We start from the raw sequence: 18,685 nt of genomic DNA on the forward strand, positions 1-18,685 counted from the left end.
CTTAACTTCATTCCACCTAATCTTGTCAATAAAACTGTTTGAACAACTCTTGGGCTATAAAAGGGATAATGTTAGAACTCCTCAGTGCTTTTCATTGTGTGAGTGTATTTACTGTATATTTATGATCAAACAGTTCATAGCTGAATGAGATCTTAAGTGATCCAAGGCAGTTATCTTATGGGAAAACCCAGAACTAGAAGTTTGATGTCCTGATTTCTAGCCTTGTTCAATTTCCACTCTTCCTTTTTCTTTTTTGGCTCCTTTATTCAACAGATATTAATTGCTTCTACCAGGTGTCAGGCACTCCAGTAGGCCATGATACTGCACTATTGAGCCTGTCTTGGTTGCTTAAGGTTGACATACTATCTTAACACTTCAACCACACCTCTGGTTCATTAAATATACTAGCAAAGGAGGAAGATACTTAGCAGATATCACATGAATAGTCCTCACAACCCAAACATGCACTGTTAAGAATTATGTAGCACTAGGAGAATAGCTAATGGATAGAAGATTGCCTTGAGAATTGACCTTGATTTATAGGCCTTGATATTGTATTTATGTGTATTTTTAAATGCAATTAAATTGGACAGATACTAATATGTTCACTCTGAACTGAGCCCCAAAAGAAATTAGAACTTGTCAATCACAGCTCTATTAGTGTGTAGGGTGGATGAGGGATACATTAAAACATGGATTTTAATATAGAGCAAAATGTAGAGGTCCTGTGATTCCTGTGATTCTCCTGGTTTGAGAGGAGAAAAACCAGTAGGAACTTTTTGTAAGCAATGACATAGAATGTAGCCCCTGAAGGAAAGCTCTTTAAAGAGGGTATGGAAAGGAAGAGGGAAGGGTGCCTTTTGAAGAGAAGTATGACTGAAATAAGGCAATGATTGCTAATTATCCAAGGCTAGTAAGACCTACTGGGGAGTTCACAATGCAGATAGACTGGAATGGGACTAAATATATAGAAAGCAACTCCAGAGGTCTGTTTTTCAAGATCTGGGTACAGAGTGGAACCTGGGCTTCTCCATTTACTGGATCTGATTGTCATGGTAAGAAAGGGAAGTCTCAAGCAAGCTGAGATTCTTAAAACCTTAAGTCAAAATTAATCTATTGAGAAGGTGCCCTTTCTACTTACTGGAAAGATAAAAGATTTGGATCCAGACAGGGCCTAGCATAGGTTAAACATATTAAAATTCTATGTGCTTAATATTTGATGAAACAAATAATTTGGCCATGATATAATCACAATAGTCATTCACTAACCTTGTTTAAAAGTTTGCATTTCCCTACAAAATTAGGATTGTTTCAATAATTACTAGCCATCTGCTTCCACTTTCCAAGTTAATTAGTTATATTTCTATTTGCATACTTATATGTATATTTAATTTGCATATGCGTTACATTCATTGGAATCTAATTTGGTTGGGATTACTAGACAGGAGTGTATTCTGGTTAAATTGAAAATAAATGCAATGCAATTTTTAAAAATAAAATACCCAATAAATAAGTTCTTGAAAAACAGTAAGTAAAACATTTTTATTTCAATATTGTTGAAAAATATTTGAATCTTTTTACTGCTAAATAAAATGAAAATAGCAACGTTCTATTTCCTTATTAATGTTATATATAGAACAAGTTCCTCAATTTGGTAACGTAGTATTTTGGAAATTGAGGGATATAGGAATGGAGGGAGAATTATTGTTGTTCCAATTAAATTATTAATGTTAGCTGTTGTGGGGCTTTTATTTTCTGAAAGTGAACTATAGGAACTAATCCTAACTATCTGAGGATTCCAGGTGAGTTTCTCATGCATGGGCTTAGTATAGTATGTGGCTGATTATAGTAAGCCATAAGCATAGAGAGGATAATTATTTAATTAATATTGTTTTAGGAGTATGATAATGAGAAAACAACAGCATATATAGCATGACATTCCCATGTTCTGATGGGAGAGCCACACGTTTTACTTTCTTCTCGTTCCCTATAATCAGCTTTAACCTCAAAGTTTCCTGTAATGGGGAGGAATTTGGACTGGGTTCTCATTAAGAAAAACAGAAAATATGAAGCATTACTTTATCGTCAGCCAGTTTGAAAACCAGTCTGTGAAGACCATTTCAGTATAATGTGCAAACCAAAGGCAATTGGAGAGTAACAGAGTGGTAACATTGCTGTTACTTTTGCTTTTTACAGGCTCATGCACAATTAGTTCGAGAAGTTGATGTGGAGAAGGTGTCTGCTTTTGAGAATCCATATGTAGACGCAATAAAGAGCTTGTGGAATGATCCTGGAATCCAGGAATGCTACGATAGACGACGAGAATATCAGTTATCTGACTCTACCAAATAGTGAGTATCTAATCAGGAGGGCTTGAGATCTTTCTTAATTCTATGATTTCATGTGAATGTACTATAACTTCTGCAGTCTGCGCTGTATGCATGACAATCACACTTCAAAATATACATACTTAGTTTGGTTTTAAGGGTCACTCTCATAAGTCTTACCCAACTGTATTATACTGGAATCATGAGTCAGGGAAAGTATTTCTTGTAATGCTTTCTGTTTGGAAAACAAAAACAGAAGATTCTTGGAATCTCATTATCCTGTCTGCTCCCCCATTCCCAAATACATACGACATTGTGATCTGACATCTTACAATAATAATTTTTGATACAAATTCAAATCTTATGTGCTGTAAAAAACCTAAACACATTAGAAATTACAAACAAAACTATGCTTGATTATGACTTCTTAAAACATGATACTTTCTAGTTTCTAGGTTTTAGACTCAGAACCTTGACTGCTTTCTGAGAACTATTTATATTTAGATGGATAGGTTTTCCTTTGCATGAAAATTGCTTATGAGCCTAATTTTGCATGCATTCCAGAATTTATTTTGTGAGCTGCCAATCAAACTTATGTGTTTTGGGAAAGATTTGTGTCCTAGAGAGATCTGTTAATTTTCTAGATTAAATCTTAGCTAACAGAAAATAAAACAAAGATTTTGGCCATCATTAGAGTAATATAATCAATTTGGTCAGCAATCTAGATAACCAGGCACCTGAATTTTTTTACATTATTTAGCCAGATTTCTGTCTACATTAATCCAACATTATCTTCTTGCTTTTATTCTGAGTAGACAGAAGAATGGTTGGGAAATACGAAGCAGCCTTTGGCCAGCTCATATCATGATAAAGTTAGCCAGTGGATAAGAGCAAGACCTTGGGGAAAACAAGGTTCCCCAAGTGGCTGATTGGTCTCACTTAGTAATGCATGGAAGACTCAAGAGCTGGGTGCACTGTTTTTACAGTAAAGTTATGCTTTTGCCTTTCCAGGCTTTTGCATAAGATAAGTTATGATTCAAATTAGTCATAGAAATGCTGCCTGGGTAAAATATTTCTTGTATTCGTATGTTAAATTGGGATTACATAATTCTGGGATGTGACAGAAAGTGCTTTATGCCTATCGTATTTTAAGCCCCATGTGTGCAGTGGTCTGAAACAGGTGCTGCATTCATTTCTTTTCTTTTTCTTCTATCCACATATTCATTCCTCTTCCCCCACCAACTTCCTTTCCTCTCTCCTTCCCTTCCTGCTTTCCTCACTCCTAGTTCCCACTATGAGTTTATGTGAGTACAGAGATGGAAAGATGGATTCAACTCTTGTCTGTTCCAAATTCTGCCCCCTCCACCTTTGACCAGCTGTCTGTTACTTCCTGCCCCCTCTGTCCTTCTGTTCTCTTCATCATTTCAAATTTCATTGATCTTCCCGTGTTGCTGTTGTATCTTGCACCACCCTCTCTTGTTCCTGCTCATCATGTCTCGTCTCTTCCTTCCTGCTTGTGTACTCATCCTCCCTCATCTTTGATTCCCTTGGTTCTCCTTTACCTCCTTTTCACTTCTTGCTTTGCCTTTAATAAATTATCCACCTCTCATCATTTCTCCGTAACTTCTGTCTTTAAAGACATACTTACTGACTCTTGAGGCAAGCTACCATCACCTCCAATGACATTCTCCCAGTTAGGCATATACCCATTACTTAGTATAAAAATTAGATGGTACTCTAAGTAGTTGTTTTAAGGCAAAGAGCTATCCTGGACAGTTTAAGTGGTGTGAAAGCCACTGTCTTAGATCTCTGCTAGCATGAGTTTAATCCACTGTAGAAACAGGCCTTCTTGTGAACATACCTCCTTTTTAACAGGGCCAGACCAGGATGTGGGGTACCTGATATAAGCTGATCTATACAGTAATCAAACAATTATTTTTCAAAATAATCTTTATGCTATTTAAATATTGTGCAATACTTGAATATTATTTCAAATGTCTGTACAGTAGTCAAATGTTAATTCTTTAAAGTTTAAATGGTTTTACTTTCCCCTGGTAGAGATTGGGAAAAAAGCTGATTTCCCAAGTTATATGTATCTGGATACCTACTGTTTTCTTGTTGAATTAATAATTAAAGAATTAAAGCATATCTAATCTCGTAGGCATTTCAATATGAATCTCTTTATTTAAAAAGATTTTTTTCCTACATAGCAAATAATACAATGTTATATCTAAAATTAATAATCAGTTTTTCTTATTCTGTACCCAGTTTTCATGTTCCACTTCACAGATTCTTCCAAATATGTCCTTGAGTAGTGGTTGATTTTAGGGCTGTTCTTTGAATCTGCTTCTTTTGTCTCTTAAGGCTCTTTTAGTCTAGTGGAAACCTGTTTTGCATTTCACCAGCATGCTGAAGATATTGGCCTGGATTTGGCTGGCTGCTTTATAGTACAATTTAGCCTGCTCCTCTATCCCATGGATTTACTCTAAAGTTATATCAAAGGCTTGATTAAATTCAAGGTAAACACTGTGACTAGAATACATTATAAGTAATGTACACTGGCTTACCCAGCCTGCGTCAACTTGGGAATTACCAGAGTGTTAGGGTGGTAGCTCCCTCTATTGATTGCAAAGTTGTTGTTTTTTTTCTCTTGTAGTATTATTTTGTCTTCATTTCACCATTCCTCATGTAATGTTCTTAGTTGATAATCCTTGCTGATATAATACTTCCACCAGAACTTGTAAAAGAATGGTTTTCTTCCCATATCACTTGGTCTATACTAATGTTCTTCTGTAAAAAAGATTGGTTGGTTACCTGGAAATACATTTTCCTAATGGAAAGCTGTATGTTTAAATCTTTTGTTTAAAACCAGTTGCATGAACTAAGTAAGATAGTGACTATACATAAAATTTGTTATCTAAATCAGGACCCTTTAAGAGGGAAGGCTTTGCTCTTATACTGAAAAAACTAAAAGTAAATTGGGAATTTCTGTAGAGATATTTGAACACCTTACCTAAATAGAACTAGGGTGATTCCCTTCCTTCCTTCCTTCCTTCCTTCCTTCCTTCCTTCCTTCCTTCCTTCCTTCCTTCCTTCCTTCCTTCCTCTCTTCCTCCCTCCCTCCCTCCCTCCCTCCCTCCCTCCCTCCCACCTTCTTTAGATCTTCAGAGGTTTCTTCTTATTTCTCTTTCTCCCCACTCCTCCCTCCCTCCCTTCCATCCATCCTATCTACCTGTTTTTTTGTGTTGGATTGCAACCCAGATGCTTGGGCATATTAGGCAAACACTCCACCACTTGAGTGTGCTCAGAGCCCTTTTGTTTTATATTTTGTTCTTGAGACAGGGTTTTGCTAACTTTCTCTGGGCTAGCCTTGTATTCACCTCTTGTAGCTGGGGTTATAGATGTTTGCCACTGCCATACTTGATTTTTTCTATTTCCAGATGAGCAGAACCAGTTGCTAATTATTTAAAGTCTGGGAGCTACTCTTCCCAGAACTTTATGTTTTTGTTTTGAAGTAGGAACTTGGATGACTTTGCTTAGGTGGGTATCCTGCCTACATGACCCATAGTAGCTGGGATTATAACTATGTACCATGATACCAACGTTGCAGAACTCTTGGTAGACTAGTGCCCAAGCAGCCAGTCTGACTTGCTTAATCTAAACCATTGTACCAAGAGGCTGAGATTTGTCTTCCTCGCCTCCTCCTCCTCCTCCTTCTTCTTTCCTTTTTTTCTTTTTTGTGCCAGTCTTGGGGCTTGAACTGGGTGCTAGGTTCCTGAGCCTCTTTTGCTCAAGGCTAGTGCTCTACCACTTGAGCCACAGCTCTACCTCTGACTTTTTTGGTAATTTATTTGACTTAAGAGTCTTACTGATTTTTCCCAGGCTGGCTTCAAACCATGATCCTCAGATATCAGCCTCCTGAATAGCTAGAATTTAGGTGTTAGCCACACCAATACCCAGCACTTTTTAAACAAATCTAATGAATTCATATTCATCCTTTAAGATCCAATTTCAAAATCAACCCTCACGGATAGCCTGGTCCAATACCAAAAGTAGTGAGTCACTCTGTCACCTTCCTAATACTTTGTATATACCTCGGGTTTGTGTTTGTTATATTTACTGAAGTGTGGCTACCATCTCTCTCATTGCCTAACAGGAACTGTTCATGTTTGAGCGTCACCAGTGATTGTCTCACAAAAATAACAGATGGTTCATTTCTACTATCTCTGTGTGGCCATTATAGGTAAATGATGTTTCAGAGCCACAGGCATTTAAGACTTTTTACTTACTCTTTTTAAAGGTCTGAGATCTAATAAAAAACAACAACAACACAGTAATAGCCACTATTTACTGGAAATTCACTATTACATTCTGTGCTTAGACATTTATATACATTATTTCATCCAACCTTCACAGCTCCCAACACTGGTACATATTTCTTATCATTCTCTTCTTACTAGGGGAGGAAATTAGATCTAAGAAAGACTGAGTTACTTGATCAAGGTTGCACCGTTAATAAGTGACAGGAGCAGGAGTTGAAATTCGCTTATTCTAAAGCTTATTCTGAGCTTTTACCATTGAAATACAACTAAACAGAGGATGAACATATGGAAAGAAAAAATAGTACAGATAGATAATTGACAGTTGTTAGATAGATGGCAGAGTAGTAGATAAATATCTTGCATTTACCATGAAAGAGACAAATTGTTCACCTTTATCATTGTTGTCTACTGGTAGTTTCATGTTCATAATGTGAAGAGGAAAAGTTATGTTGAATTTACTAGAAAACTCCAGAAGTCTTTGGTTATTATTATTGAAAGTCTTACTTAGCTAGGTGTCATTTACTCACAGATAATTCATAAATGTTAACTTCTAAACTTTAACCTATAGTGTTTACCACCCCACTCCTCATATAACTTCTTCCCCATTCCTACTCTACCCAGATATTTTCTACTAGAGCTAGTAAGGATTTAAGAAAATGATAAGAACTTTCTCCTTTCTGCTTTGATTAGCCAACTTAATATACTGAACAATCAAATGGCTCAAAGAACACAAAGGTGGCAGTGACAGAATTAAAAAGCTTGAGAAATTCTCAAAAATGAATAAGCAGTTTAGGATACATTTGCACTTGGTCCCTTCCAGTTTTATATAACATATAACTTAAACACAGTCTAAGATCATGGAGAATTTTATAGATTCCTTTATTAACTGGTTATGTATCTGAAAAACAAAAACACGAGTGTTCTGAATATATTTAGATAGAGAGCACAATAAACAGATGGTTGTAGGTTTTCTTTCTTTATTCAGGAGTTCACCACCTGCTTTAATATACTGAGACATCAGGTCAAATGAGTTTACTGCCTACAATGCCACAAGCTCCCCTGACATTAGCCAAAGAACACAAATCTCAGTCACATCGGCATTCAGTGGAATTTTTTTGTGTTTTTTTTTTTTAAGCCTCACACTGCAACATTGGCTGAAGACTGCTCTACCTATGTTTGCCTTAAGTAAAAAAAGAGTCTTGAATTTCACTTTGCCATAGGCCCATCTTGAAATACCCGCATGGTTCAGCAGCCATAAATCTACAGTATGTAAAGGCATTTGGCCCTGTCAGCACTGGAGTTTACTTTGATACTTGTGCTTATATTTTTAATTGAATCTGATTGTAACACTACCCCAATATATTATGTGCCATGTTGAATTTAAAAATGAAAAATTAATTTCACAGGTAGAATAGCTCATCCACCTGACTTAGGGCCAAATCTCTGAGGAGGAACCTTGTTAACAGTTTGACTGCTGAGTCAAATACTGGAACCCTAGGATATGTTGGCTTGGCTCTTTAGTCTTCCTGGCTCTCTCCTTTATCTGATCATCTCAAAAATGTTTAAGCTTATGCTAGGCTTTTCAAGAAAGGAAAGCTCTCTTGGGCCAACAAAATTCCTTCTACTACTTACTACCATGGATTTGGACTAAGCCTCACTTTCCTCAGTCATAGCTGAAGATCTTTGATTCCACTACAGTCAGCTGTAATGGAATCAAATTTATTCCAGAAAGCCTTACTTTCAGTGTCAAGAGAAAGGTGACACTCTCAACTTTACCTGGAAATGTATATGACAGGGAAATCCTTCTCTACATGGTTAGTTAATAAAGCTGTTGCCTTTAGCTCAAAAGCTGTTGCCTTTAGCTCAAAAGAGGATATTAATCTTGAATAGATTTGATTGCTCTTTAATTTTAAAGAACACCTATAACATAGATGTTATTTCTTTTTTACTTGAGTGATATACTTCTATTCTTGTTCTGTGATTTAACATCTCCCAACACTTGCCATAATAGTAAAACAAACAAAAGAATAACAACCACCAAAAAAAAAAAAAAGAAAAGCCTTTCAGCTGGGAACGGGTGGTGGCTTGCGCTTACAATCCTCTGAGACTCTTATCCTAAGTTAACCAGCAAAAAGCTAGAGTGGAAGGACACATAGCTCAAGTGATAGAGCACTAGCCTCCAGCTAAAAAGCTAAGGGACAGTACCCAAGCCCTGAGTTCAAGCCCCAGTTGCAGGGGCGGTCGAGGGGAGGGGTTAGCTTAAATACGGCATTTGTTTTCCATAGTGTTATCTTATGATTCTAAAAAGTAATCTTTCTTATTTCCTTCTCAGAATGGTTGGAGCTCTTTGAGATGAAGCGAATAAGGCATAGATGTACTTAGCTATTTTCAAACCTTCAATTGAGAAATATTGGAGAAAGGTCTACGACTGATTCCTCTTTGCCCTTCATTCAATTTGCCTGAAGGGCAGAGTAGATATGGGAAACAGGCATCAATTTGTCAACTGCTTTCTGACATTTTAGCAGAACATTTGTATCTTTAATTGTTTGATCTCTTCGCTGTCTTTTCCAGTCTTTACTCAGGATGATATTATGTCCACCTAAAACCTATAGTACCTTTACAATAGAGTGGGGACCAACAAACCACAGGGGAAGTTAGGCCGACTTCCTTTTTTCATAAAGTTTAATTTAAATGCAGCTGTGTACATTTTTAAAATCTATTACCTATAGCTGCTTTAACACCAAACAGAAGCTACAGATAGTGATCACATACACACACACACACACACACACATACACTAACATACTAGATTACTCCTAGGGAAGAATAGAAGCAGACAGAAAAAGGGTAGAAGCAACTAACTCTTTGCTTCTGTCAGTTAAATAGAAGTAAGATTAATATTCTGAACTAACCCAGATAGAAGTTTGGTTGACGTGCATTCTTTCAGTAGTTCCCCCACACACACACTTAACACTGCTGAAACACCATGAGACTTTTGATAGGAAATAGACAGGAGAGAGCTCTGGATTGTATTCCAGGCATTTCATCTATGTGCCACAGAAGTGTCTGGTACTAAAGAAGATATAAATGACTAAAAATGTTCCTTAAGTTGAACTGACCTCTCTGAGCAAGGACTTCATCTCATATGTAGGGTTTTCTTCCCTGTCCTAGTATCTGGCACTGATTCTAATGAGCTGGCTAGGGGTAATGTGACAGGATTTAACATTCAGTTGAAACAAAGATAAGAATGACAAGATTTTGTAAGGGTCCTGATATAGCATGCACCTGACTAGCTCACAGCCCTACCTCCTAGATGAACCCAGGAATTTCATTGTCTTCATAGACCCTTTACGGTAACATTGAGCTTCCTTTTTGGCTCCCAGACTACCATACAGCCCCTTGGACTTAAATTTTTTTGTTTTCCTGTCAAAAGAGGTGACTATCTTTTCATTTGGTCTAAGTCATAGGAGGGGCTCCAGGGTAGTTAAGACACTTCCTGGTGGCTGGAGAGATGGTCCAGCTAAAGCCCAGATGCAAGGCAATACAGGAAAGTCCCTCAAAGTCTGTTAGGCTCTTGGCTGCCCTAGTTATGTTTGAGAGTAAGAAATTCAAAGAGATTCTCCTCCATCCTGGCCTGAATGCCAGCAGCCTGTGGAGATTAGTCAAGTGGTGTTCTTCTTTTTGAGTGTCACATCTTCATCCAGGAAGTAGTTCTCAGGAAGCCACCGAGATGGGAGTCCTTGTGGCAGAGAGATCCAAAAGGGCTTGGTTCAGGTTCTCCACTGCCATGGTAACTTCCATGTTACGTGGGATTTTGCCTCACCTGACTTGAGAAGGCTTCTATAATTCTATGACAGCATGCACCCACTATACTGTTTTTTGCATCTTCAGGAGATGCTGAATACTCCGGTGCTTCTCAGCTAACCCTTCCAGGAAGTGGCCAATGCTCTCTACAGCTACATCATCATGGTTGAGATAGTAGAAAGCCTACAGGTACAGGTTGACCAGGCTGTTAAAGACAGCCCTCACTTTGGTGGAATAGAATCTAGGAGTTGATGACACATTTCATGACACAGAGCTGACTGCCAAACAAACAAACAAAAACCCTAAACAACAAAAATAGTGTTGGCTAGTCCTGGACACAGAAAATGAGCAAGAAGCTAGAGGCTGTGACTGAAGAAGCAGTTGGTGGTTGAAAGAGGCAGAGCCTGTTCCATCAAAACATTGTTAACATAAGAAACAGATCTATGGGACTTCCCGATTCCTTACTCTTCTTGATCATTCTGGTTTACTTTCACTATGTGTTTACACATAGTGAATTTTAACCTATAATTCCTACTATCAATGTTCATGTTAAGGTGATGGGACCGTGGAAAATTTGTTTAAATTATCCAGTTTCTGTTTTTACAACAGACTTTTGACTGTGTTCAGCAGAACCTCTTTTATAATCCACATGGCATCTGCACTGCAGATGTTTACTTCTGGCACAGATGTCTTCAGTGTCACAATGTAAACCTCTTTGAGGACTGGAGTCACATCCTTTTCCTTTTGGTTCACTCCCAGTGCTAACCATATTGTCTAGCTTATTATGGTTTCATCAAAAGGTGTTGAAAACATGAGTAATAAAAGAAGAAGAAAATTTGGTTCCTTTTCTGACTTCTTCCTATTTCTTATCTTCCTCGCTCTTCTACAAGATCTGTCTGCACAGTGTAACTGTCCCCCACCTCTTCTGTACTTTATTCCCTAGTGACTGCAGCTCATCATCATCTCTCCTTTCTTATTGCATTCGTAGTTAGCAGCTCGCTATTTGGCACTTAATTGTTTCTTAATTGATTCATCTGTGCTATCTTTGCTTCCCAGATAGTCTTGATGTCCCTAAGGGCAAAGACTATATTTTAACACATTTTGTACCAGATGTATGTGCCAACTCCCCCTCCATCTAACACACACACACACACACACACACACACACACACGCACACACACACTACATTAGAATTTAACATATAACAGACTCTCAATAAATAGGTGTAAATTAACTTAAACACTGCCATTGCATTTCAAGACAGGCGGACTAGAGTAAAAAGCAACTGCTGATACTTCTTGATATGTTTCAGAGTCATGTCAACAGCTTTGAAAGTTACCACATAAAATAATGTTAACAAAGCCAAATAGACAAGGTGAAAGAGGCCTCCTTCTCTCATTTCCTTTCTGTGTCTTTGTCTCTTCTCTCATATTCTCTGTCTCTGTCTCTCATTTGCTCTCATATTCTCTCTCTCTTCTTCTCTCTCATAGTCTCTATCATATTTAGTCTCTTCCCTCTCCCTTTTCCTCTTTGTTGCTTTGTGTGGTATTTTTGTTTGTTTTTTATTGTTTTGTTTTTAAGACACACTGTGTTACTATGTTTCACAGTTTGGCCTTGAACTCCTGGGCTGGTGCATTCCTCCTTGAATAGCAGTGACTGCTCACATATCTTGAATATCAGTGACTGCACTACCATATCAAAGCTTGTGTTTTGATTATAAGGTTGATTTGTTTGAGAAATGCACTTGAGAATCTCCTGCTATGGAATTCATTCTCATCTTTACCCTGGTCAGATCTCTTTAGCAGGCACATAGCCTTAAAGTCTTTTAGCATACTAAATTCGCCATTTGGAACAGCTTTTCACATTTAAGACTCATAAGACACAGAAACTATTTACTAAACATAGTGATAGAATCTTTTTAAGGAGTACTTCATTTTATTTTATTTTATTTAGCATTGATAGCCTCTTTGATATCAGTGCTTTATTTTTTTCTTTATTGTCTAAGTGTATTACAGAGGGGTTACAGATTCATATGTAAGGCAGTGAGTACATTTCATGTTCAACTTGTTAACTCCCCCTTCATTTTTCCCCAACTTCCCCCCTCCCTCTCCCTCTCTCCCCCCAAAAGTTGTGCAACTGATTTACACCAAATGGTTTTGTAAGTATTGCTTTTGGAATGGTTTGTCTTTTTATCCTTTTTCTCTCCATTTTAATAATCCCTTTCCCTTCCCCAGTTCTGATACCCGTATAAACAGTATCCGGGTACTCAGATGAGATACAGTGCTAGCGGGGGTACAACCACAGGACAGAATACAAGAGAAACAAAGCTAAACAAAACAATCAAACAAACAGACAAAAAAAAAAGGTACAGTTTCACATGGCATGTTGAAAATAATTACAACAGCGATTTAACTCTTGTTTCCATAACATGGGGTTCATTTCACTTGACATCATCTTATGTGATCATATGGGTGTAGCTATTGGGGTCTTTTGATCTTCTGCTATGACTAGCCTAATCATGTACTAGCTATTCCCTATGAGGGACACCATAGGATTTATGTTTCTTTGGGTCTGGATCACTTCACTTAATATGATTTTTTTCCAAGTCCTTCCATTTCTTTACAAATGGAGCGGTGTCATTCCTTCTGATGGAAGCAGAGAATTCCATTGTGTATATGTGCCACATTTTCCTGATGCACTTGTCTACTGAGGGGCATCTGGGTTGGTTCCATGTTTTAGCAATGACAGGTTGTGCTGCGATGAACATAATTGTGCTAGTGGCTTTAGTATGGACTTGCTTATAGTCTTTTGGGTAGATGCCTAAAAGTGGGGCTGCTGGGTCGTAGGGGAGTTCTATGTTTAGCCTTCTTAGGAACCTCCACACTGCTTTCCAGAGTGGTTGAACAAGTTTGCATTCCCACCAACAATGTAGTAGGAGGAGTACTTTATTTTATTTTTACAATATGTTTTAGACCTGGGTACTTCTTTGGTTAAAAAAAAAAATTGAAACATGTGATCCCTTTGGCTTCTCTTTGTTTCTTGGAGATCTGTCCCTTGAACATTTTTTATGAATTTAGAATTGTAACTCATCTGCTACCACCTGTGATCTTTGTTTTACACTTGGAATCTTATATGAGAAGCAAGTAACTTTTTATGAATAAAGTACCTATAGTAAATGCCACCCCCTTCCTCCTCAAATGCTAATTACAGTGTGCTCTACATTAAAGAATAAAAGGTGAAGTTGGTTAGTCCTCCACCAAGTGGAGTTTCTGGAGGTGGAGATGTTTGTGTAATAAGTAATTCTATACAACTAACCAGACTAACCAGATTACTATGCAGCTCAGATCAGCAGCAGATGTCCCAGATGAGGGAGGAAAGTGGACAGGTCTGACAGCAAAACCTCTGCTGACTTTCCCTGCAGGATAGCAGTTTTGTAGAACCGTTGCTTCTCCCTTTTTTGTAACAACAAAAGAAGTTTACTTAGACATTTTTTTCACATTTTTATTTAGATCTTGCGATCATATAATAGCAACTGTTGAAAAAAAATCAAGTTCTTCGTGGTTCCTCTGTAGCTTCCACTGCTTTTGACAGTGTCGAATACAGTCTCATGCGATGACCTAGCCCTAGAGACTGGTCCTCTGACAGTGAGGGTTTGTTTGGCCAGTGCTGGACTTGAACTCAGGGCCTGAGCACTATCCCTGAGCCTATTTGTACTCAAGGCCAGTGGTCTACCTCTTCCAGCCACAGCTCCACTTCCCACTTTTTCTGAGTAGTTTATTGCAGATAAGAGTCTCAGGGACTTTGCTGCCTGGGCTGGCTTCAATCCTCAAACTGCAGTCCTCAGATCTCAGCTTCCTCTGTAGCTAAGATTAACAAGCATGAGCCACTGGCACCTGGCTTGGTTTTTGTTGTTGTTTGTTTTATTTTTTAATGAAGTTGACCTAGTTTTTCTAACCATCTTTTTAGTAAATAAAAATGTGAAACACTACCCAGAGTTATTATCTTCATGATAATTTTATCTTGGACTTAAAACCTCCTCATGGGAGGCCATTCTGATGCAAGAGCTGAGAAATCTCTAAACCCCAGCACATGCCTGGTTAGGGGGATTGAATGCCTCAAGATACTGCTGTTCTTTATTTTACTATGCTTAGTTGGATTGGCACCAGATATCCGAGATTTCTTTTGCCATTTATTACATAGCTAATTTTCCTATTTAAAAAAATTGCTAGCCAAGGCACTGGTGGCTCACACCTGTAATCCTGTAATCCTTATTACTCGGGAGGCTGAGACCTGAGGATTGCAGTTCAAACCTAGCCCAGGCAGAAATGGCCATTGAGGCTCTTATCTCCAAATAACCACCCTAGACAGGAAGTGGAGCTAGGGTTCAAAGTAGTAGAGCCCTAGCCTTGAGCACAAAAGCTCAGGGACAGCACCCAAGCTCCGAGTTTAAACTGAGGTTTGCATAATCTTTTATCCTTTTAAATTGTTTTAACTCCATCCGTCTTGTGATATATTTTACACTTCAAATCATATCTCTAAACTTAATTGTGCTTCCTCCATTAAAAAAATATGTGAATTTTAAATTTTCATGCTATTTTTGGTTTAGATTTCAGTTTTTCTTCCGGTCATTGGTGATGGGATTGTTTTTAATTTAAAAAAAATCTTGACCTGTAGTAATGTCAAGTTAGAGTACAAATTTGAGCATTAACTCAAAATTGTTAATGACAGATCATTGTTAAAATTGGAATCATTGGTACAGTTGGAATCTCTCCCTAAAATATATCGTATTCAGGAAAATGTTTGAGCCACAGCCCCACTTCTGGTTTTTCTGGTAATTAGTTGGAGGTGAGAACTTCATGGACTTTCCTGCCTGAGCTGGCATTGAACCATGATCCTCAGATCTCAAGTCTCCTGAGTAGCTAGGATTACAGGTGTGAGCCACTGGTGTCCAGCCAATTTCTCAGTTTTATGTAGCTCTTTTCCTCCCTCATTTTGGCAAATTCCATGCAGGACCAGTGAATTTTAGCTCCATCATAGTCTCTAAAATGTAGTGTTGAACTTCAGATGATTCTTGAATTTTGCCCATTGTAAGAAAGAAAGTCTTATTGTTGCCTTCTTTCTCACTGAAAATCAACAAAACCTTTCTTCTTTTAAGAAGATTGTATCAGAAATGTCTTTTGACTTCATATGATGCCACCTCCTCAGTTTACACTGGCTTAGATGGAATTCCAAGGCCTGTAAACTCAACATTGATGAGTATAAAATGGGCAGGCGAATTACATCATTCTGTGGCCAGGACCTAAGGAAGAGCAGGAAGCACACATAGTAAATGAAGTTAAACTGATGATGCCTTTCTTTTCTGCGTTGCCTTAAAATTTGTCAGAGGCATTTTAATTCTGGATTTAGTTCTTACATAATGCAGGCCAGTAATTATCCAGAAAGATAATTACATAACAATGAATAGCTTAAAAACCTCCCTAGTATTCTGTTTGCTCCTAAAGAGAGTAACTGACTTTCTATAGTATTTTCCAGGAAATAGTTTTTAATTTGGATGATCAGGTCTGCAGTCGTGATTCAGCCGTGGACATAGCTAGTCAGGAGCCCTGACCATTGTGTGTGAGAGTGGTAACTAACTGAGCAAACACATGTGGAAGATTTTGAGTTTTTAATTTTCTAAGTAACAGTTATCAAATTATCAGTTAGTAAATGCCTCAATGTATTGAGGAAAAAAATCATTAAATTCTTATGAAGAGATAGGAGAAAGGTGAGTATTAACAGCTAAACCTTCTTTTTCTGACAAGTTCTTAAACATAGCCTATCTCTTGGACAATTAAAGAAGTCCCTTGTACACCATCGCAGCTTCCACTCCCTAACATCAGGAGAGATACTGCCAGCTACTTGTTATACATATATTGCCTTGGAAATGTACCTGTGTCCATCACCATAGCAACACCCTGAGAATGACCTCAGCAGCCACTCAGAATCATTTCTACAAAACAAATTATGGCTGTAATTAACTCTCTGAATTTACTTGGCAATACAAATTTGTTCTGGCCTTGGTGTTTCTTGTTACAAGGTTAAATGGATGGAATAATCCCATGTGAACCCATCCCCGATATTCCACCAGGGGTTTTCATCAGAATATGAATGGGAAGTACAATTCAGAGATTTTTCTGTTTCATTGGGAAATACAATTCAGAGATTCTTCTGTTTTCTGTTCCCAAAATGTGACAAGCATCAACAAATGAGGACTCATTTGTCTTATCACACCAGAACTCCATTTCTAAGGGAACAGAGTGACTCCCCCCCCCCAACATATGTGAAACACAGAAAGTACAAATGGAGGCAAATCTAAAAATAATGTCTATTCAGCAAGAGCTGTCACTTACTAAATCACAAACGTATGGAACATTTTCAAAGTCTTATTCTCCTACTGTGAAATATTGATATCTGGGCAGTGAACAAATAGAACAGAACCTGGCAAGCAGCAAGTGCTCATTCGGTATAAATAAGTGGTTATTCTGTGTGAACTGCAGTACCGTCGAAAAGAACAAAGGAAAGATGAAGAAGGAAGGTTGTTCCTAGATATGTAGCTCACATTCAGTAAATAGTATCCTGGATTCATGGAGAGATGCCACTAACAGTTTTTTAGAGAAGTGGCCAAGCCCTTACAAGTGTTTTTCCAATTGTAGTTATATACTCTGAGTACATTGTATCCAGGTATGTTTTTGAGAGATCTCCAGGCATCCTTTTACATTGAGAAAGTATCAGTGTTCCTACTGTGACAGGTAATCTACTTTTTGTATTAGTTCTTTCACTTCTCTTTGGCAAACATACATCTCTGTTTTAAAATGGAGTGAGTGACAAGTAAACTGCTTGCCTCACCTTCGGGAAACAGAAAGCCACTGTTTCCCTATAACCCAAGAACACCCGTGTCACCTCTGCACAAGAATGAACAGCCCTCCATTCTGGCCTTTGTGAGGTAGAAAGTGAATAGGAATAGACAGACTATTTCTGAGCCAGCTTGCCAGAGTCAACTTAAAATTCTTTGATCTCTCTGAAGTAAGTTCTTACATACAATAGTTTAATAAATGGCAACCTGTGGATTTGAAAATGAGACTGTTTTCCTACTAGTCAGTAGAGTACTGATTGCCAACTAGAGAATCATCAGTTTCTGGAGTAAGACCCCTAGAAGATGAGCTAGTCACTTTGCAGTAGGAATATTGTGTGTGTGTGTGTGTGTGTGTGTGTGTGTGTGTGTGTGTGTGTGTGTGTGTTGGTCTTAGGGCTTGAACTCAGGTCCTTGGATGACTGTTCTCCCTGTGCTTTTTTTGTTCAAGGCTAGTGTACTACCAGCCACAGCTCCACTTCCAGCTTTTTGGTGGTTCATTGGATATAAGAGTGTCACAAACTTTCTTGCTCAGGCTTACTTTGAACTGTGATCCTCAGATCTCAGCCTCCTGAGTAGCGAGGATTACAGACTGGAGCTGCCAGCTCCCAGCTACAAGTTACTCATTTTATGTATACACTTTATTGTCGTGTGTTTTAAAACCATGTGTACTACATTTTTTTCCTGTGCGGAAAAGAACATAGTTACTCCTTGAAATCATAAAGGTACTTCTCAGAACAGTCACTTTCACCAGATTGTTCATCAGTTCCGTCAAATGATGTCATTTTCAACATTGCAACGTGTAACTTACACTTTGAAAGAATGAAAAGTGAGTGAAATAGAAGATTTCTGAATCCACAGAATTAGACTCATAGCGAGAATTTACCCTGATATATTTGCAAGGGATTAGGGTTGGCAGAAGAACACGAGGCAGTTTCTTTACAGTGACTTAACAATTTTATGCCCTAATTGTACAGGTGCTTACGTGGATCTCCAGATGTGATAAGGTCTTATAGAACTGTATAACCTCCTCCAGTACATGCATACATATGATATATACGTACATACTTATATATACACATGCATATACATATGTACATACACATATGTGTATGAGTATATATGTAACAATGGCTAAGCTCCAAGTAAGGCCTGTAGTTTAGTTAATAGGACTGTGTCAGTGACAGTTTTGGTAATATACTATGGTTATTTAAAAGCTTTCATTAGAGAAAGCTAAGTGAAGGATATAGGACAGTTCTTTAATATTTTTGTAACTTGTTGTGGTTCCAAAATCATGAAAAATACCATATAAGTAGATAAATTTAAACTTAAGTTGTGATGG

At 37.9% G+C, this 18,685-nt stretch overlaps 1 protein-coding gene and 1 long non-coding RNA gene across 2 annotated transcripts in view; one reads left to right on the top strand and one right to left on the bottom strand.

Annotated features, from left to right (window-relative positions):
* The window catches only part of Gnaq (G protein subunit alpha q), a 271,646-nt gene that overhangs the window by 189,949 nt on the left and 63,012 nt on the right, over positions 1–18,685 (top strand). Inside the window, exon 3 of the mRNA XM_048332041.1 lies at positions 2,197–2,351. Within this exon, the coding sequence (XP_048187998.1) occupies positions 2,197–2,351 (155 nt within the window). The remainder of the gene's footprint in view (positions 1–2,196; positions 2,352–18,685) is intronic.
* LOC125340433 lies at positions 4,190–18,445 on the bottom strand. Its single transcript, XR_007208764.1, has 3 exons — positions 18,434–18,445; positions 13,552–13,561; positions 4,190–4,434 (listed from the first exon to the last, which is right to left on the bottom strand). It is a non-coding gene; the product is annotated as an uncharacterized LOC125340433 (long non-coding RNA).

This window comes from Perognathus longimembris, chromosome 1 (genome assembly GCF_023159225.1).
Source record: "Perognathus longimembris pacificus isolate PPM17 chromosome 1, ASM2315922v1, whole genome shotgun sequence".
In the NCBI taxonomy this organism is placed as follows: Eukaryota; Metazoa; Chordata; class Mammalia; order Rodentia; family Heteromyidae; genus Perognathus; species Perognathus longimembris.